At 40.8% G+C, this 22,836-nt stretch overlaps 1 protein-coding gene across 2 annotated transcripts in view; it reads right to left on the bottom strand.

Annotated features, from left to right (window-relative positions):
* Positions 1–22,836, bottom strand: part of LOC140209810 (lamin-B3-like) — a 115,124-nt gene that overhangs the window by 62,509 nt on the left and 29,779 nt on the right. For both annotated transcript variants that reach the window (XM_072278320.1, XM_072278319.1), the window contains exons 5-6: positions 1,249–1,374; positions 560–780 (exon numbers count right to left, since the gene is read on the bottom strand). In XM_072278320.1, coding sequence (XP_072134421.1) covers positions 560–780; positions 1,249–1,374 — 347 coding nt within the window. The remainder of the gene's footprint in view (positions 1–559; positions 781–1,248; positions 1,375–22,836) is intronic.

The following is a 22,836-nucleotide window of genomic DNA, read 5'->3' on the forward strand; positions in this document are numbered from 1 at the left end:
AAAACCTCTATAATAATAATTGATGAATTTCAAAGTTTTCTCCATCAGAAGACCACAAGACATTGAATGAGTGTTTACCTAATAGCCATTGTTTAAATTACTTAAGATTCTCATAAAGTACAGACAGAATGTCTGGACAACATAAAATTGTTACCAGGAATTATAAAGGAAATTTAGAAAAAGAAAAGGACTCCTTTAACAAAAACTGCATGAATGTGCAATATTTGAATAAGGAGGTGTGGAGATAAATAGCCTTGGTGCATTTGGGAAGGAGACAAAGTACACACAAGATGGAAGAGACCGATGCTAAAAGAAAATGAAGTCTCAAGTGAAGCCAAATGACCGTTTTTTGTGTAGTATATCCTAAATAATTCTTTGAGGGATACAAACTAGGAGAGGTATAATTCCCACAGCAAACTAAGCCCAGAATTCCTCAGACAGAGCTAAAGGTGATACAGCACTTAAAACTAAACTGTAATAACTTAATTCAATTTGTTCCAGTGAGGTAATTTTGCTTCAGATAGATTATCAAGTGGAAAAGAAGCTTTATAGCCATCACCTTTGTTCTTCTTCCTCCAGCATTTTCCTGTACACATTTAGCTCCAGGTCTAATGCCAGCTTCACATCAAGCAGTTCCTCATATTCTTCCAGCTTCTCCTGTGCCTTCCTGTGTACTTCACTGATCTCATGCTCCTTGGCCACCATCCTGTTTTGCCAGGCAGTCCGCTCACGATCCAATGTCACCTCTGTGTCCTGAACCTTAGCTTTCAGTTCAGAAACCTGACAAAACAAGGAGTACAGGGAGAGCTAAGGAAAAAAGAAAGATGTATATCGTCCCAGAACGATATTGATTGGATGTCAATCATGTTTTAAAGATATGGAATCAAAAATCTAATCAGATCTTAAGCAGCAAATGAAATTTTTACTGAAAAAAATATTTTTGTAGCATCCCTCTCTAGATTTGCACACCAATACTAGGAGCACAGGGAAATATGCACAATACAGAGCAATTGCAGACTAATTTCTTCCAAATGTCACAATTACTATGCATGAAAGCCTTTGTCCTTTGTCTAGGGGCACAATTCCACAATAAAAACTGGAAAGAGACAAGGGGAAAAAAATCTATTGTCAATCACTTGTCTAATAATATTGCATATTGAATACAAATGATAGAGATCGAATTTCTGCTGCCATCATTTTAAACTTTGTGTGCTTGAATTGACCTCATTAAATAAACAGAGGTCTTACCTGCTGACGGCATTGCTGAAGTTCCAACACTAGGCTGTCAGATCTCATTTTAGCTTCTGCCACCTCCTCCTTTGCAGCACTGGCAAAGTCACTGCTCTTCGCAGCTACCAGCTGGACATTTTCAAACTGTTACAGAAAAAGAGAGGGAAGTGACCAGAGAGAGGGAATTGAAACAAGTTGCCATTTTTAAGATAAGCTCATTCCTTTAACAACCCACACCTCTAACAAAGTGAGCAACTGACAGATTTTTCACTATGGAGGAGAACTATCACTAGACCACTGATTGGAGGATTTTCTAAAGGGGACAGGGAAGGGGAAGAGGAAAGAGGTGACTTACTAGTTGAAAGATGTGTATAATAAATAAGTTGTTCAAAATTTTTTAAAAAATCTTTTATTACTTTGGTGAGATGCAAGTACAGGTTGTACTCCTTCTCTGACATTCTAAAACGTGAAAACATCTAAAATCCAAACTCTTTTGGAGTGCTGACAAGACATCACAAATGAAAGCTCCACAAGGTGCTGGGAAGGTTCCCAGGCAGGCAGTCCTGAGAAGTGACCTTACAAATGTAATGAACAGACGTTAATGAAAAATAGAAAAATACTGTATAAAGTGAAGAATGAAGATCTCAAGCATGTATTGAATGAGTGGATTTGTCACGGACTGAGCACATTTTGCTTAATGGTATGCTGCTCATGAAACAAGCAAAGATCATTCATGACAAACGAAAATTGAAGATAACTGCTTCATGCACAAAATTATTAAAAATATATGAAACCACTCCCCTTCCCGTTGCAAGTGCTGTGGAATAGGCACCTATTTGAAATCTATGGAGGATATGAAGGCAATCACAGTGCTGAAACCCAGTAATGGACGCAGTTGGGGCTGGTCACTCAGCTCAATCTTGTCAGACTGCGCTCCATCTGAGGACTATTCACCCTGTGAGCTTCGCACCAGTTGTACATAAGCTGTGAATGTAATGTAAATGGATTTTGTGTTTGGACTTGACCCCCTTCCTCAAGGTATCTTACTATATAATGCAAGTATTCCAAAGTCCGAAAAAAATCCAAAATCCAAAATCCAAATCACTTCCAGCCCCAAGCATTTTGGAGAAGGGATGCTCAACCTGTACTTCAAAATCACTTTGAAATGGCCCAGGGTTATTAAAGGTGTACCAGTCAGCACTTTTTCAGAGTGGATTTGAAGCACTTCAATTGTAACTGCCAAGTTTCTCCACAAGTTTGTAAAGATCTTGCTTCAATGAAGCAATTATCATAAAGATATTTTACTGCCAGTGTTTTTGATGTCTAAATTAATCCAGTGTGTTGGTGTGGGAGAGCGTTTTCCAGCATTAAAGGTTTACGAGTCCACCAAGCAAAGTTGAAGTGCTATTCCATCTCAGTGGATGAAGATGAGATTTCTTCACCAAGCACAGATGATGTGATCTTTTCAACCACTGATTCACAAGCCACAGTGATTCGCTCTGGAGAGCGTCATCATACTCCAGGTCAGACGAGAAATAACCCAGGTCAGGTTTCAGACCACAGTACACAGGTAGATTCTTCGCATGATGGCAGTGGTGAGGAGGTAGAGAAGAAGAGGAAGGTCAAGTGGCCAGCAATGGCAGGTGAGGAGGCTTGGTGTGTATTTGATGGGATATCAGTATGATGTTGGAGAACACTCTCAGGGGAACATCAAAGAGAAAGTTGGAAGTGATGGGCGATATGATTTACGATGTTGGAAAGTACAGGTTTGGTTTGGTTGAGTTGAAGAAAACAAAGCCTACACAGCAACCAAGCAGGCGCCAAAAGGAGATTAGTAGGTTGAGGAAAGAGCTTAGATCGTTGAGACAGAGGTGGAAGGTAGCAAGTGAGGGTGACAAGCCAGGGCTTGCTGATCTCCGAGAGCATTTTCGAATAAAGTTAGCATCACTCTGTCGTGCAGAGTCACAACGTAAAAAGAGAAAGAAGAGAGAGAAGGCAAGAAATTCGTTCTTTGAGAACCCTCACAAGTTCACAAAGAAACTGTTTGAACAAAGTAAGAGCGGGCAGCTTAACATCTCTCAACAAGAACTTGAGGATCACCTAGAAGCACTTATTCTAACGAACAGCAGGAGGCTCCTTTGCTTGACATTTCAGGGCTTGTGAAGCCTACCAGGCCAGGAGTGAAGTTCGATCTGTCAGAACCCAAACTGGCAGAAGTCGAACGGTTCATCAGAAAGGCAAGGTCAGGCTCAGTGCCAGGACCTAATGGAGTGCCGTATAAGGTGTTCAAGAAGTGTGAACAGCTGAGGAAATACTTGTGGAGATTGTTAAAGGTGGTGTGGAGACAAGGTGTTGTTCCTTTGTCATGGAGTGAGGCTGAAGGAGTATATATCCCGAAGGAAGAGAATTCTTCTACTTTGAATCAGTTCCGACCAATTTCACTCCTGAATGTAGAGGGGAAGATTATGTTTGGCATTCTAGGAGAAAGAATATCTTCACTTGTGATTGAAAATGGATTAGTAAATACATCTGTGCAGAAGGCAGGAATACCAGGCTTCCCAGGATGCCTTGAACATTCTAGTATGATATGGCATACCATCCAGGAGTCAAAAAGGTTGAGAAGAAATCTGGCTGTAGTTTGGCTTGATCTGGCAAATGTGTATGGTTCTGTTCCCCATGTCCTGATTGAGTTTGCGATGGAATTCGTATGGATTCCTGCTAAGGTGAGGAACTTTGTTATGCAGTACTACAACGATTTCCAGATGAGGTTTTCCATTCAGCAGTTTACAACTAGGTGGCAGAGCTTGGATGTTGGAATCCCAATGGGATGTGCAATTTCACCCATCCTTTTTGTGTTAGCCATGGAGATTATTGTGAGGGCTGTAGAATCAGTGGGACCAGGTGTCGCACTTGATGGCGAAGAGGAGTTACCACCAATATGAGCGTTCATGGATGATCTTACCTTTTTGGGTCCCAGCACGGAGGCAGTGGAAAATGTACTATCTAGACTCGAGGAGCTAATGGATTGGGGAAAAATGAAGTTCAAGACCAAGAAGTCAAGGAGCCTTGTTCTTAGGAGAGGAAAGCTGGTTGACCTTCATTTCACCCCATATGGAGAGGAGATTCCATCTATTCAGGACCAACCAGTTAAGAGCCTCGGGCAATGGTACACAGAGGAACTGAGAGACACCAAAAGGGTTCAAGAGACAGCAGAGGTCTGGTGTCTGTTGACAAGTGTGGCTTGCCTGGCAAGTTGAAGTTGTGGTGCTTGCAGTACAGACTGATGCCATGGATAATGTGGCCGCTAACTGTCTATGAAGTGGCAATGTCCCACGGTGAGGCAATGGAACGGAAGATCAACAAGTATGTGAAGAAGTACCGAGCAGCCTCACCAATGTTGCAATCCACAGTAGCCAGACAAAGCTTACCATCCCAGTGCAATCCCTTGTTGAGGAAGTCAAGGTAGCCAAGGTAAGATCATTCCTGATGCTTCGAGACTCAAAAGACCCTGTCATCAAGAACACCCAGCCAGATGTGAGATCAGGCAGGAAGTGGTCAGCCCGTGTAGCAGTTGATGCGGCAGAGTCCAGATTGAAGCACAAGGAGACGGTTGGGGTATCCAGCTAGGCCGCCAGGGACTTGGATGGACAACCCACAAGTGGCGGTCATCTTCTACAGGTAAGGAGTGCCATGAGCTTGTAACACAAGAAATACGAGCGGTAGAAGAGGAGAAGAGGTTAACTAAAACAGCTGGCCTGGCCAAACAAGGGGCTTGGACCCGGTGGGAAAGTGTTGAACAACGACACCTATCTTGGAATGTTCTGTGGCAGATGGAACCGCTCTGCATTTCTTTTCTATGCAGAGCAGCGTACAATCTGCTCCCAACACCTGCCAACCTCAGCGCCTGGTATGAAGATAAGACAGACAGGTGTGCTGCTTGTGGCGAGAAGGGAACACTTCAACATATCTTGAGTGCATGCAGAGTCAATCTTTCCAGCGGCATGTACACTTGGAGACATAACAACGTTCTCTAAGTTGTAACAGAAGCGGTTGAGCAGAGAGTACTGCAGCACAACTTATCTCATGCCCCATGCTGCACAGAACATCGCATATCGTTTGTGAAAGAAGGCTCCAAGTCACAGCGCAGGCTCACGATCAAGCATACTTTCTTCAGCCAATGGTTGGTGTGTCAAGGCTGACCTGGATGAGAAAGGCAGTTTCCCAGAGCAAAGAGCTTTCACAACATTGCGTCCAGATATAATCGTATGGTCTGACAGCAGTAGAGAAGCGGTTATTGGTGAACTCACAGTCCCCTGGGAAGACAACATCGATGAAGCCCATGAGCGCAAGTTAACCAAATATGCAGAGTTAAGATCAGAGTGCAGAGACAGAGGGTGGAAGGTCTCATGCTATCCATTCGAAGTAGGCTGCTGTGGGTCTATTGCGTTCACTCTCCAGAACTGGCTGCGTGACCTTGGCTTCACTAGAAGAGAGATCGTCAACCTGCAGGGCTGTAGCTGAGGCAGCAGAGAAAGGATCAGCATGGGTGTGGACCAAGTATGTCCAGAGGGGCAGATAGTCAGACAGTGTATACATATCTTGCAAACCCTTCAGTAGTTGCATAGACACCTGAAGAGTAGACTATCTGTTGGATGGAAGTGACCAACAACTCTGATAGAGGCAGATGCCAAGTTTTTAAGTGGGAGGTGGTGCTTTAGCACTGCTGGCCCACCACCTTGAGGGAGTCTTGATTATAAGCGGGCCGAAACTCCTGAAGACAGGTGGCAGATCAACTGATGATCCCACTGGTGATAGCACAGGACAGTTAACATCTTAGTCCATGTGTATTTTGCAACTATTTCTGTCAAAATATAAAATCAATTTTCATAATGGGCTCCCACAAGCAACATTAAGATAATGATCAGAAAATCTGTTCTCATGATATTAGATGGGGGATAATTTGCCATCTATGAGTTTTTTCTGTACTACTTCAAAATACCTCAGCATATCTTTCACATGAAATCTGTGACAACATTGCCAGGACTCAGGAGCTTGGTTTGTCAGGAGAGGTTAGAGAGGTGAGGACTTTATTCTTTGGAACATAGAAGACCAAGGACTGATCTTATACAGGTGTATAAAATCTTGAGGGATACCGGTCAAATGCAGGCAAATAGGACTAGCTTAGATGGGCATCTTGATCATTATGGAAGAATCTGGGTCTTTAGACATTTCATGTAAGACTGGAGCTCAGAAACAAGCATGTTGATACTGCGCCATAGCTGACAAGTGAGAGGCAAGAAAGGACTGGATATCTCCAACCTCCAGCCCATGGAAACCTACAGGGATTCATGGTGTACATGCCAACTGAAGAAGGCAGAGCAAGTAGGGCACATTGGGAGTGTGGAAACAAATTATACTGTTAAACCTGCTGATGTTTGGACTGGTGTAGGCCATTGAATTTCTCTGATCTATTCCAAAATAAAATGAGAGTCTGGCTGATCCTTACCTCAAGATTATTTACCTGCCTTTCTATCGCTCAACTTCTGTAAAACCAACAAAAATCCACCCACTGAAGTTATGAATCCTTTAATTGGGTTGGTCTAAGTGGTTCTTTGAGGAAGTACTTCACTAGTCCACCAAGCTTGGAGAGAACAAATACATCCTGAAATTAACCCTAAGCCACAGTTGATTGCACCCTGTTGCTTTTAAGTTCTCAATCGACAAACACTTTCTCCGGCAGTCTTATTAAATGCTTTAATTGCCCAGCAGGGTCACTCTTGAAATCTTCTATACTTTTGGAGAATACAGGGCTACTAAAATCTTTCTCTTCTGCCACAGTGCTTCACAATTTCGTTCTCTTTTTGCACTATTGATTTGGATGTATTCTTATTGTAATTTCCTCCAAGAAGACCACAATGTTATCATTGGGTTTAGAGGCTTGCGTGCCTCAATGACTCAGAAAGCTACTTTGGCTGGAGCATTTTATGTTTTGGCTCTTAGTAGGGTCACCCATACCAAGCAACTCTAAGGGTAGAGGCCAGAATAAGAGTGATCCACCGATCTGCCAGGTTCAGAGTCGCAGTTCAGGGCTAACGACTCTGAGAGGTAAAACAAAATTGTAACAGCACATCAATGAAGAGTCCTTCAGTGTGACACTGGGTCTCCATCCAGGACTTGCGTGACTGACAGTAGTGAAAACCGAGAGAACGCACCTGACGTGATGAAGGAAGCCCTGAACACCAACAGAGATGGAAGAAACTTCATCACTGCTTGAAATAACAGGCAATAAGGATTAAGGTGAGGGGTGGAAGGAAGTTCGAAGAGTATTTGTAGCGCAATTTTTTCACACAGAGTGGCGGTACCTAAATGCCAGCAGTGTAACAGGCAGCAAGTTACTGTCATTTATAGCACTTTTTATGTATTGCACTGTTTTGTGCTACAAAACAATAAACTTCAAGCCACATAATCAGTGATAATAAACTCGATTATGATTCTGAAGTCCTAGGACTTAATTCAAAAATTACCTGGTCTAACCTTCCTAATTACCAGTACGTTCAGCATAACACCACAACCACGTGGGTAAACTGAGCACGATACTTTTATGATACCTACTACACACATAGTTCTCAGGTTGAAAGGAAACAAAGAAAATATAACATCTTTGCGCAATGCTCAGATTACCAGAACAAGAGTACAAGGTCTGCAGTTGGAGAATGGGTTTGTGAAAGCTTTATTTCAAAGTACAAGTGTTAAATCTACAGAATAACCTCTCTATGGATAGTGGGTAAATGTTGATTATTCAAATGTAATTAGACTGCTTTCATTGTGATAAAGTGCATGAACAGCTGGAAAAGTGATGCACAAGGGTAACGTTCAAGAAAGAATAGGTCACTGCCGACCTCTAGCTGACACTCCAATTTGACTTGACTAGCTTCAGATATAGTTATCGGTGACTACTAATTGATACACATTGATAGCTAGTAAGTAGTCAACATTATTTTAGTTATTTGTGCCTACCAGGATTATGAAGCAGTCAAGTCTTTTTGCTAAACAACCCCCATGTTCCTGTGTTTTGGCAATATGTTTATATCTTTAGGCATTAACATAATCTGGTTCCAGCTGAATCATTTCAATAACCATATTCATATGTAACTATGTCTAGAAGAATGCATTTTATTAATTTTTATTAGGCTAGAAAATCAGTGATTGATGCAATATGTTTCAGAAGTTGGAGCAGGCATTTATTCATCCAGGGAATATTAGGTGGAACAAAATAGAGCCTTTTACCTCCCAAATATTAACTGAGAAAAACCAAGTTTTGGAACAGATATTACTTTTATAAAAACAGTGACAAAAGTTGAGACCCAAAAGCTAAATAAAAAGGCCCCTGAAAAAGAAAAGTAAAACTCCACAAATACTGGAAAATGACATTAAGAGTTACAGAAAGTATGAAAAGAAACTGGCAAGAGAGGATCAAGAAATAACCCAAAACCTTTGCAACAACGTCAGCAACAAGAGCAATATGGATCCTTGTGAGCCAGATTAAAAATAATCAGAATCTAGTACATCATCACTAATGTACTAAATATAGTGTAATTTGTTGTTTTGTGTCAACAGTATAGTGCAAAATAAAAATTACTGCAACTCACAGAAATAATTGTAAAAAACTTAACAAGGCAGTGCTCACGAGTTCGTAACAACGTTATGAAATGGGCAGGATTGTGCATGACCAGGCCTACTACCTGTACTCATGCTTTTCCTGACTTACAGTTTTGATGATCAGAGACTTTTAAATGAATTTGTTATTAAATTAAAAATTATTTACTTAAAACACATTGATATGATAGAATTAAAACATTAAGCCTAACTAAATAAAATAAACCACTTATCTTCTCAATCAAGTTCATCAAGCCTATTCAGATTACTGGAGCCTTTACGAATACACACACATCCAACCCAGGAGTATTTTTTCCACTTCTTTCGGTTTGGGGGCTGATTATCTTACTGCGTCTTTGTTAGTTTTTTGTCCAGGGAGGGGGGGAGATTTGGGGGCTGATGTTCTTGTGGTGTCTTGTGCAGTGGAGAGGCGTTTGGCTGGGGAGTGGGGGGCATGTCCCTGTTGTGTTTTTTGTTAGTGTTTTTGTGCAGGGTAGGGGAGGGGAGGTTTGGGGGGTGGGCTAGTTCAGATTCAGAATTAGATTTATTATCACTGGCACGTGACATGAAATTTGTTAACTTAGCAGCAGCAGTTCAATGCAATACATAAACTAGCAGAGAAAAAAATATAATAATAAATGAAATAAAAATAATAACAATAATAAACAAGTACATCAATTACGTATATTGAATAGTTCATTAAAACGTGAAAAAACAGAAATACTGCATATTAAAAAAATGAGGTAGTGTCCAAAGATTCAATGTCCATTTAGGAATCAATGACGGGGGGAAGAAGCTGTTCCTGAATCGCTGAGTGTGTGCCTTCAGGCTTCTGTACCTCCTGCCTGATGGTAACAGTGAGAAAAGGGCATGCCCTGGGTGCTGGAGGTCCTTAATAATGGACGCTGCCTTTCTCAGAACCCGCTCCCTAAAGATGTCCTGGGTACTTTGTAGGCTAGTACCCAACATGGAGCTGACTAGATTTACAACCTTCTGCAGCTTTTTTGTCCTGTGCAGTAGCCCTCCCATACCAAACATTAATTCAGCCTGTTAGAATGCTCTCCACAGTACATCTATAGAAGTTTTTGAGTGTATTTGTTGACATGTCAAATCTCTTCAAACTCCTAATAAAGTATAGTCGCTGTCTTGCCTTCTTGAGAACTGCATCGATATGTTGGGACCAGATTAGATCCTCAGAGATCTTGACACCCAGGAACTTGAAGCTGCTCGCTCTCTCCACTTCTAACCCCTCTATGAGGATTAGTATGTGTCCCTTCGTCTTACCCTTCCTGAAGTCCACAATCAGCTCTTTCGTCTTACTGATGTCGAGTGCCAGGTTGTTGCTGTGGCACCACTCCACTAGTTGGCATATCTCACTCCTGTATGCCCTCTTGTCACCACCTGAGACTCTACCAACAATGCTTGTATCGTCAGCAAATTTATAGATGGTATTTGAGCTATCCTAGCCACACAGTCATGGGTATATGGAGAGTAGAGCACACACTCTCCAAGCACACACCCCTGAGGTGTGCCAGTGTTGATCGTCAGCGAGGAGGATATGTTACCACCAATCCGCACAGATTGTGGTCTTCCAGTTGCGAAGTCGAGGATCCAGATGCAGAGGGAGGTACAGAGGCCCAGGTTCTGCAACCTCTCAATCAGGATTGTGGGAATGATTGTATTAAATGCTGAGCTACAGTCGATGAACAGCATTCTGACATAGGTGTTTGTGTTGCCCAGGTGGTCTAAAGCCGTGTGGAGAGAGCGCCGTGTTGATGATCGTGTTGCCGTTTTTATGTGGGGTGTTGGGTTTGCTGTTTGACTTTGTACTCACTTCCATGGTTATTCCTTGTTTCATGGCTATTTGGAGAAGAAGAATCTCAGTACTGTATATTGCATACATACTTTGATAACAAATGAACCTCTGGATAAAGCGAAAGGCCAGAATGTAGTGTGTATCCAGCTCGATACTTTGGTGCTCTGCCTCTGGATTCTGCGGTGAGCTCCACGACAGTCGGATGCACGGTCACCATAACTTCAACTCCTTTCTAACTGTTTTATTGCAACATGGAGCTCAGGATTGACAGTTCCCATGCACCACACTGATCAAAGATCTTCCACAGAACTGCTGGCTAAAGATCAGCATGACCAGACTTCACCAATTGGATGGCCAATACAGAAAACACCCGATGACTGAAGGAACTAAATTCTGACTCGAAGATATAGCACAATGCACAGAACTAAATCAACTGCTCAGAAGAATATAATAACATTCAAAATAATGGCACATTGCCTAAACCAGATGGTTTTCAGTTCAGAGTTGATGAAAATAATGCAGCTCTTCTAGGATCTTCTAGATTTCATGTCATTCAACAATCTTTCACGGAAACTGGAAAGTTATGTTTGCAATTATGCCTTTTCAACATTGTAAAAGAGGGAAAGAAGGGAATTATAGATTCTTTAAACCAGGGGTTCCCAACCCAGGTTGGGAATTCTTGCTTTAGACTAACGTTTACTGTTGAGAAACTGTTACAGTCTCTCAAGAAAAATAGAGCAAATGAATATGAAAGATTTTTGCAGATCGTTGACAGCCAACATTGTTTTGTTCAGACCATGTGATGCAACCTGAAGTAAATTTAATTTTTTTTTAAATGCCGTAATGGAATGCATAGACAATTAGAGTGAACAGTCAATGATTATCAAAGGCGATCAAGAAAAGTATGGCATTGAAAACCAGAGCTGACAAAGTTGTATGGCCAGTAATAGACCAGAAGACTGGGAATTGTTCAGGATCCAGAAGGGAAAGGCTAAAAAGTAAAGAAGAAAGGATAAATATTGATTAGGAGAGAAAATTAGTAAGTAAAAGCAAAACAAACAGTATTAACTTCTATTGAGCTTCAAAAGAGCAGCTAGGGAAAGTGTAAGACTCTGGAAGGGTGAGATGGGGTAAATTATTAATAGGCAACAACATAGTATCAGATAATGTGTTTTGATGTCTAGATTGAAGGTTGCTGCAAATACACTGAAAATTACAGATAGACTAGTTTCAAATGGGAATGGTTTCAAGTTCTTCTTTGCTACCTCAAGGGTCAGGGAAACACTAACGGGACTAGGCAGCAAGTCAGAGGGACCCGTTGGCCTGCATCCACAGGTTTTAGAGGTGGCAGCCACAAACATTAGAGATACTATTGGTTGAAGTGTTCCAGAACTCATCCAATTCCAGGAGGATACATTTGGATTGAAAATCTGCAAACATATTTTCCTCTTTCACACAGGAAGGGAGACAAAAAACATAGGAAACGATAGCCCGGTTAGCTTAATACAAGTTGTTGGCAAAATGCTGGAGTCAAGGAAGGCATAAGTAGGCATTTAGAAATGCTTGATGTAATCGAAGTTAATCTACATGATTCTCTGAAACATACATCATATTTAAGAAATTTACTAGAGTTTGTGTTCTATTTTAATTTCATCAGTCCACAGAACTTGTTTCCAAAATGCTTCAGGCTTGTTTAGACGTTCCTTTGAACTTCTTGAATATAACTTTCTGGCCGCAATGCGCAAAGGTATGTTTGGAGAAAAAAGGGTGCAGAATTTCATGAAAAGAACACCTCTCCAACTGTAAAGCATGGGGGTGGATCGATCATGTTTTGGGGTTGTGCTGCAGCCAGTGGCACGGGGAACATTTACTGGGAGAGGGAAGAATAAATTCAATTAAATACCAGCAAATTCTGGAAGCAAACATCACACCGTCTGTAAAAAAGCCGAGGATGAAAAGAGGATGGCTTCCACAACAGGATAATGATCCTAAACACACCTCAAAATCCACAATGGACTACCTCAAGAGCTGCAAGCTGAAAGTTTTGCCATGGCCCTCCCCTCACAGTCCCCCGACCAAAACATCATCCAGAGTCTGTGGATAGGCCTTAAAGAGCAGTGCATGCAAGACGGCCCAAGAATGTCACAGAACTAGAAGCCTTCTGCAAGGAAGAATGGGCGAAAATCCCCCAAACAAGATTTGAAAGACTCTTAGCTGGCTACAAAAAGTGTTTACAAGCTGTGACACTTGCCAAAGGGGGTGTTACTAAGTACTGCCATGCAGGGTGCCCAAACTTTTGCTTTGGGCCCTTTTCCTTTTTTTGTTATTTTAAAACTGTAAAAGTTTGAAATAAAGAAGTTTTCTTGCTTAAAATGTTAAACAAATATGTCATCTTTAACTTTATGCCTTTTGGAAATCAGTTCAACTTTTATTCACTTGGCTATTCACAGTAACAGAAATTTTGACCAGGGGTGCCCAAACTTTTGCATGTCACTGTACATGATTGAGTAGTTGAAAGCTTGGCAAATGGAGTTTAATGTGGGAGAGTTTACAGCTATGCAATTCAGTAAAATAATTCAAAAGGTAGACATAATCTAAATGGAGAAAAGGGTTAACTGAGTGAAGTACAGAGGGACCCAAGTGCTCTTGGTAATGAATCTCAAAACGGTAGAGGCAAATGCAAAAAGCAGTTAGAATGGCAAATTGCATTCGTCTTTTATCACTGGAGGGTTGGAATTCACGAACAGGGAAGCATTATTAACATTTTAAGTATTTTGCCAGAGGACAGTCAAAGATTTCTCCCCCTTATTTATAAAAGGATATATCAGCACTGGAGGTGGTCTAAAGCTCAATTCATACGTGCGTCAAACGTACACTGTAGGTACTGCGTACCTTACGCCGTACTGTACGCCGTAGGGTGACGTGCACCTCTGCAAAAATGTAACTCACGCATTGCGGCAATGCAGACCGCAACAACTGTGATTGGTCCGCTTGGTAGCATCGCATTTCCAGTTGCTTTTCTCCGCCATGTCTGTACACTGATGTGAAATAAATGGTTGGAGACGATGAACCAAATCGTCAAATCTACCTGACGACCTCCGAAAATATTTGAAATGCATTTCCTCGTCCATGTCTCTCACGAAGAAACTCAACACAGTGGCATAGAAACCCCACCGCCAACTAGCGTTTTGGCGGTGAATTGCAGAGCGACACAGACACAACTATGCATGCTCACTACGGCGTAGAGCTATACAAAAGTATAAATCAGGCCTACGGCGTAGCCCATACGCACAAGTATAAATCAGCCTTTAGGGAGATGCAGTGGGCTTATTCCTGGATTGAGATGATCGTCACATCAGAATCAACTAATGAAATCTATATTTGCTTAAGTTTAGAAAAAAGAGGTATTTTATTAAGGTGCAAAATTCTTAAGGGAGCATTAACAGGTCAGGTGTTGATAAGTTTCCAATAGTGGGAGAGTCTCAAATGAGAGCATAAAGAGGTAATCATTTAGAAATGATTACAAATTTCTGTTGCAGAAGGTAGTGAAGCACTGGAATTCTTTACTCCAAGGCAGGGGATCCCAACCTTTTTAAATGCCATGGACTCTTACCATTAACCAAGGGATCCGTCGACATCTCCAGAAGATTTTGAAAACTAGATCACTGTATGTATTTAAAGAGAAGATAGCTTAAATTTGAAAGATAAAGGAATTCAGGGTTGTGGGAAAACTGGCAAAGAGAAAAGTTGAGGCCTGGGACAGACCAGTCATTATTGTATTGAGCAACGGAGCAGGTTTGAGGGGCCAGGTGGTCTACTCCTGTTCCTACTTTCTTGTGCTCATCTAACAAAAGAACATCTGCAAATATTATTTACATAGCAATTCCAGAAAGTATTCAATAAACTTGCTCAGAAGTTACTATAAAAAGTTAACCTCATGACTAAGGACAAACTATTAAGAGATTATGCAGGCACAGAGAGGGAGGAAATTGGGCTGGGTTTCCAATTAGGACCACGTAACTTCAGGATTTATGGTTGCCTCCTCTCATCATTGTACTTATTAAATGACATTGAGGGAATAGGAGGAATGAATTGAAATTTCCTGCTGACACAGTCGCATTAAAAAGTGCTTCTTAAATGGTGAACAGCTAGAAACAGCACTACAGCAAAAAAGGAAACTTAGATTTCTGTACAAAATTTAAATTGTTAGAGGAATTGAAATACTGTTCATATATTTAGAGTTCTAGATTGCAGTAACACAAAGCCCTTGTTGGACCATCTTGGAGTACTGAAAGCAATTGCCCCACTGATAGAGCAAGATCAGGTTTTTCCCTAATATTATACAGCATGGATACAGGCTAGTAAAAACAAAAAAGAACAAGCACCTCCAGATGCTGGAAATCCATCATCTCTACTGTTCTCATTCACTCATTGACTAGATAGCCTTATCTACAGCTGATCTCCCCGTTAACCCTGATTTTACCCTTTTAGAGACATCCCCTTTCCCACCGTTCCTGCTTTTGTCTCCTCTTTCCAGATTAATGGTCTTTGAGCTGAAATATTAACTTTTTCTCTTCACAGTGATATGACCTGACCTGAGCTTATCCAACATTTTCTGATTTTATTCTGAATTTCTTTGGACCTCCCAGTCTATACCAACATTTTAAGCACCTACCTCCCCACGTTCATCATTCAAAGGAGGGTTTTGTATCTAGATTGAGAGCATCCACCATTGGATATCAAAACCAGCAAATGGACTTTACCTGTTTTTATGTCCCCAATTAAAGCATGTTCAATATTGCGCTTGAAAACATTCAAGACATGGCTCACGCAGCTACCCTGGAAGCCATCCTATTACTCATTAGATTGAATGAAAGATAGATTTACCAAGAATAAAACCTGGACTTGAAGAATGCCATCACAAGGAGGAATTACACAAATTCAAGTCATATTTAAAAGGTTGGAAGTAGAGTTTGATAAAAACTGTAAAGGTGTTATGAGGAGTTGAAACACAACAGTTTCAGTGGGTTAAAGATCCCAGTCTTAAATGCTCTCCCGGATGATTTGAGCCTAAAATTGCAGGAGCAACTGGACACTTGTACTGGGAAAGGGTGATAGGACCTTATAACACTGAGCCCAACTGAAAATTAATACAATTCTTAATTTCGGCCTTGTGTCAATAACAATTAGCAAATACTAAGGGATATGGAACCAGATCAGGTAGATGAAGTGAGATCATACTTCGCATTTAAATTTAGAACTGCTCAGTTTACATCTCCAACGCTGGGTCTGGGGCAGGGGGTCACTCTGGAAACTACTTGAATATCATACATTACCAAACAATATCTAACATTTTAAACAAATATTATGACAAATATATACATATTCCTTTAAATCACGAGAAAGTGGTCCAACACAGCTAACAAGAAAATATACGAGAGCAATAAAAAGGCTTATAATCTTACCAAAAAGAATCAAAGCCTGCGGAGGGGAAAAGTTTAGAAAAGGGATCAATAAAGTAAAGGAAAGTGGAACATGCGAGTAATCCAGTAAATAACAAAAACAGATTGAAAACTTCTGTAGGCACGCATGAAAGGAAAAGGTTAACAATTAATGCACGTCCCTTAGACACGAACAGGAGAAATTATTCTGGTGAATTAGGAACTGACAGGGAAATATTTTGTGTCTGTCTTTAGGGAAGACTAAAAAAAAATCTGCAAGCATTAATGAAGGGCAGCAGGTAAAAGAATGAATGCAAGGCTGAAAGAAATTAATATCAATTAAAATAAAGAACACTGGAGTAACTATTGTGTCCGAGAGCCATTAAATCCGCAGAAAATGATGAGCTGAATTCCAAAGATTTGAGAGAAATGGGGATATATTGTCATCTTCCAAAAATTCCATGACAATACCCACAGAAAGGAAATAGCAAAGGTGACCCCCATTGTTTACAAAGGAGCAAGAGAAAATAAATGAGGAACTTCAGACCCGTTAACTTGGCATTAGTGGCACAGAAAATGCTGGAAACTTTTTAGGAAGTGTTAACAAGAAAGTTTAAAAATATTAAGACTGGGAAGACACAACATGCATTTTTGAAGGTAAAGTGGATACAGAAGACCTTGAAAAGATTTAGATTAAATTGGACAAATTAAACCAGCTAAGTACCAGCTTGAACAGTTTCATTATTCATTATATTGGAAGAGGTGATTCCAAGTGAACCCCGAAGTGTTTCTCCTCACAGCCCTCCCATTTACTGTCCTTGCCCTTTTGTGTAACTTCAGGCAAGAAGTGGGGAAGCAACTGGAGGAAATTACGAGATAGTACTGTGCAAAAGTCTTAATTGGGGTGCCTAAGACTATTACACAGTACTGAAGTAATTTTATATATTGCACTATACTGCTGTTGCTGCAAAAACAAATTTCATGGCATATGTGAGTGGCGATAAAGCTGATTCTGATTTGGGTCTCAAATGTGGACTGAAAGTAGGAAAGGGGGCAGGGAGAGGGGAATCAAGGTTCAGAAAGTGGGAAGGGAGAGGGGAGGGAGTGGGAAGTACCAGAAAGACATTCTGTCATGATCAATAAACCAATTGTTCGGAATCAAATTACCTTGCCAGTGTCTCATGGCTGGGTGTGTCTACACACACACCTGCCCCCACCCCTGGCACTGCTTCTCTGCCACCTGTCCCACACCTCTCCTGCAGCGCTCCACCCTCACCATTCCCAATATCCTTTGCTCCAGCCAGATTTACAAACTCGCTCTCTGCTGTATTATCTACAAACTTAATCAGTAAGATTGTAGATAATACAAAATTAGGATGAAGTGTTGATAGTGAAGAAGGTCACATAGTGGATTTTAATCAGTCGGGGAATAGAGCCGAGCAGTGGCAAATGGATTTCAATACAGATAAGCATTTTAGAAAGTCAAACTAGCATAGGACATATACTGTGAATGGTGGGAGCACTAATGAGTGCAATTAACAGACAGCCTTAGGAGTACAAGTGTGTGGTTCATTTAATGCAGTGAGAAAGGTAGCAAGGGTGGTTAAAAAGGCATTTAGCACGTTGGTCTGCATCACTCAGGGCAGTGAGTTAGGATATTATGGTGCAGTTGCACAAGTCATTGGTGAGGCCGCACTTAGAGTACTGTGTACACATTTGGACACCCTGTTGTAGGAAAGATGTGGTTAAACTGGAAAGAGTACAGAGTTTTCTGAGGATTTGTCCAGGACTAGAGAGCCTGAAGTATAAAGAGAGGTTGATCAGGCTAGGTCTTTATTCCTTGGAGCATTGGAGATTGAGCAGTAACCTTACAGAGTGTTAGACGAGCATGGATAAGGTGGACGGTAACAGTCCTTTCCCGAGTATAGGGTAGTCCAAAACCAGGGGGCATAGATTAAGGGTGAGAGGGGAAAAATTAAAAAGGGACCAGAGGGACAGCTTTTTCCACTCAGAGAGCTGCTACACCTTTTTTATGTCATGGATCAATACATTAATCTATGGATCCCAAGTCGGGAACCCCTGTGCTAGAGGAAATGGCTGAGGCAAGTAGAATAGTATCATTTGAGATGCACTTGGATAGCTACACATGGGGTGGGGCTTAGAGGGACATGGGTCGAATACAGGAAATTGGGACTAGTTGGGTAGATACTGTGGTCAGCAGGTACTTCTTTAGCCAAAGGGCCTGAACCTGTGCTGTATTGACTTTTGACAAATCTGTTGATCTTTTTAACTAGTGGGGTAGATATGGGAGTCAATGGATGCATTCCATGTATATTTCTGTCCTCATGTTTAAGGAGGGATGATGACACGTTGCAAGTAGTTTTGGTTGTAACCTGCTTAAACTTTTGCTTACTGTACTATTAACTGGAATGTGTGGGTTTGACTTATGAAGAGCATTTGTACAGCTTGGGCTTGTATCCACCTAAGTTTACATAAGTGAACAGGGACTTGATCAAAATATGTTTCCGAAGGACCCTGACAGAGTGGATGTGATATGGAAAGGATGTTTGGTCTTATGGGAGTATCCAAAATTATTGATCATTAAAAAAATACTCAGTTGTTTAAGACAGAGATGAGGTAATTTTTCCCTCTTAGAGGATTTTGAGACTTTGGAACTTTTGACCTTGAAGAGAGGTAGAAGCTACTTAATGAGAAAATGGGTGAAAGGTGATCTCAGGAGGACCATATGTAGCATCGCAGATATGAAAAGTCTTATTACATGATAGAGCAGATTTGAAGAGTAAATAGGCCTACTCCTTGTAGCTTGTAAGTTCTTAATGATTTTCAGATGGCCTTAAATAGAATACTGAGAATAGCTTATTAAATAATATTCACAAACACAGTATGATGATAATAAAATTGATATTGATTGAGACTTTGTTAATGGATAGAAAGTAGAGAATAGGAATAAGTGGGTGAGTTTTGGATTGGAACCTATGACTCGAGGTACCAAAGCAATTGGCGCTGGGCACCCTACTGGTTACAATTTATAACAATAATATGGATGAAGGCACTGCGGTAAGGAAAATACTTACTGCAGTAGAGCTGGATAGAAGTGGTTCAGAATGACCCAAAACCACAAGTTGCGGTCCAAGGTAAACCATTGTAAGTCATGCTTGGATACTGGCATAGCTACAAGCATAGCAGCCTGTTCATAATCATGAGGGTTGGTGTTTACCACTGGACGTATAGAGCACGAGCATAACTACACATAGACCACATCACAAACAAGGCGTTGACAGCCGAGCAGCGAAGTAATTACCTCACTATCTATCCACAGAGCATGCAGGGTAGAGATAAGGGGGAGGGTCCAAAGCTGATAAGAAATGGTACAAGTATAATGGAAGGTTTGAATTGGAGACACCTGTTTGTAATAAAGAAAGTTAGTTATGAAGTTAAATCCTGGGCCCTATGTGAGTGTTACCCATCTCCAGGCACCATGTGCAGTATATCCCACTTTACTGATTTTCACAAAATTTAATGGCAATAAGTTCTCAAGAGAATAAAGGAAGTGAATGGGCGACAATGTGGCAGATGGAAGATAATGTGATGTCATTCATCTTGATGGAGAATAGAAAATGGATGTACTTTTAAAGCAGTATTTGTATGCCTGGATACAATTCATTCAAACCAAACATGCAAATATTGCAGGCAATCAGAATTCAAACTGTATGTTGGCCTTGGAGATGCAAGAATCTGCAGATACAGGAATTTACAGCCACAAATAACCTGCTAGAGAATCTCGATGGGGTAAGCAGCATCTAGAAGGAAGGCATCTAGAACAAAAGCATCTAGAACGAAAAGGATTGTTGACATCTGGAGACAAAACCTTGCATCAGGACCTGGAACTTCAATACTTCCAATCCCCACACAGATGTTGCTTGACCCCCTGAATTCCTCCAGCAGATGGTTTGTTATTATATGTTGGCCTTCATTGTTGGAGTATTTGTGTCTTCGAGGAAAGAACTCTTTTTACTATTGTACCAGGTCCTGGTGAAACCATTCAGGGATATCAGATCACCCTACCCAAGAAAGAAAACACATTTATGAAACAACAAAGGTTCACCAAATTGGTTATTGGGAAGGTGGAGATTGCTCTAGGAGGATATATTACATAGAATGTATCACAAAGAGTTTTAATGAGGCCTGACACAGTTGATGCTTCTTCTGGCAGGCGTGTCTAACTACAGTAGATCACAGACTAAAAATAACAATTCAGAGGTAGCAGGAAACACCTTCACCCAGCATGTGGTGAATCATTGTGCCTGAAGACTATATATACTCAGTAGTTAAATATATTCAGGATTCATCTGGATGCCTAACTAACAGATTCTTTACTCCCATTTGGAGGAAGGTCAGCAAGTCACTGGTGGGCAAAGGAAATGCTTAGTTAACATCAGAATCAGCCTGAAGAAATTTAACATCACATCCAAAAGCTGGGAGGACATTGCACTCAATAGATACGCTTGGAGGAAATCTGTTCAAGCGGGAGACGTGCTACATGAGAACAGCCTCTGCCATGCTACAGAGAACAAGCGGCAGCTGCGAAAGGAGAGACTGAACAACCAAAAGACCCAACCACTAATCACAACCACCACTGAACTCTGGCCCACACAGCACCAGAATATGTGGATCCTGGATCGGCCTCCACAGCCCACTGAGGATCCACCAATAGAGAACCCCCGAGGAGAACTTCATACTCAACCTGAGCGATCGCACTATTAGTATAGTCAGGATAGAAATAAATAGATTTTTGGATATTACGGAATCAGTGATATGGAGTTAGTGCAAGAATGCAGCATTAATCTAAAAGATCAGCTTGGAAATGATTGAACTGGCAGACAGCACTGGATTCACCATTACCTGTAATCAATCCAAGACCATTATTCCGATCCAAAGTTTAAAGTACATATATGTCACCTTATACAACCCTGAGATTCATTTTATTGTGGGCATTCACGGTAAATACCAAGAAAACCGCACACAAGATGGCCAAACAATCTATGTGCAAAAGACAACAAACTGCACAAATACAAAAAGAAAACCAAACTAAATAATAAATAAATAACAAAATGAGATGAAGAGTCCTTGAAAGTGAGTCCATAGGACGTGAGAACAGTTCAGTGTTGGGGTGAGTGAAGTGATGCCCTTTGGTTCAAGAGCCTGATGGTTGAGGGGTAAAATGACAAATACTGTTCTTCAGACCAAAGAAATGAGACAATATAGTCTTTTTTTTTGTAGGGAATCACTAATGGCTGTATACCACTTTTGGTTAAATTTCTTTTAAATACTAACCATACAAATGACAACCACTAATGGCATTAAAGGCAGAAATGCTTCTGCAAATATTTGTCTAAGATTGTTCATCATTGATATCAACTGATATTGCACAAAAAGACAATGATCTTAGAAGGTACTAGGCTCCTCATTTTTCATTCATATTAATTTTTTAAAATTTCACCCTTACGGAATGTAAGAATTGGTGGATGAGAGCCAAGTAAATTCCATGCCATTATCAGACATTGCAGATTTAGACTAGAGGATTATGTAGAGGTAAGGTTTTCCATTTGGAAATTTTATATACATGAGGTAAATAGATCCCCAAATTTGCAGCAGTAAAAAAATGTTGAAATACATCCAAATAATGTCTCTCAGTGGAATGAATAGGAAAGTGTGTTTGTTATTTGTCTGAAGTACAAACAGAAGAAACAGATAATCACAGCACCTTATTGAATAGCTAATTAGTATAAAACACAGAAAATTAATCTCCCTTCTTATTATTTCAGAGGAAGCCCCTAATACTCCATTTTCAAGCCATAGCATTAAACACTGTGGCATTGTGAATCTGTGCCATGACGTGTAATGAACTGTGACACAGATGAAAGTAAACTTTATTAATAAAGTACATTTACGTCACCATATGCAACCCTGACGTTTATTTTCCTGTGGCATACTCTGGAAATCTATAGAATAGTAACTGTAACTGAATCAATGAAAGATCAACCTGAGTGCAGAAGGCAACACACTGTACAAATGCAAACTAGAAATAAATAGCAATAAATAACGAGAACATAAGTCCTGAAAGTCAGATTATTGCTTGGTAACTTTTAAAAAGATTGTATCGATTTATTCAAAAAATAAATATCATTGCTACAAATTAATTTCATGACCAAAATTATTTTGCTTCTTTTCCTAACTTCCACTTTCTGTTACCTGAATGACTCAGTACATTTTGTACTGATTGTTCGCCTTGCGTCAGTGGTCGCATAATCAGGACTGCTAAACACACCAAGCTGCTCATACAACTATCCAGCACCTGTTCCCATGCTTTGTGTGATCGTGATCGGGGGGGGGGGTTGCTAAGCAAGTGCTACACCTTTCCCAAAGGGACCCGCAGGCTAGCAGAGGGAAGGAGAGCCTTATACTTCCTTTGGTAGATACACAACTCCACCCCTGCCATCCTAGCCCAAAAATAGTCAGTTTTAAAGGTAGACCTCTGACCAGAGCAATGTGGTGCCCTAAACTGCATCATGGTATGCCTTTTGCTCCTTTACAAAAAACTTACTGAAACATTCAAGATCCTAAGGGGGCTTGATAGGATAGCTGTTGAGATGTTTGCACTAGGGGGACATG

The sequence above is a fragment of the Mobula birostris genome, chromosome 14, assembly GCF_030028105.1.
Source record: "Mobula birostris isolate sMobBir1 chromosome 14, sMobBir1.hap1, whole genome shotgun sequence".
Classification (NCBI taxonomy): domain Eukaryota; kingdom Metazoa; phylum Chordata; class Chondrichthyes; order Myliobatiformes; family Myliobatidae; genus Mobula; species Mobula birostris.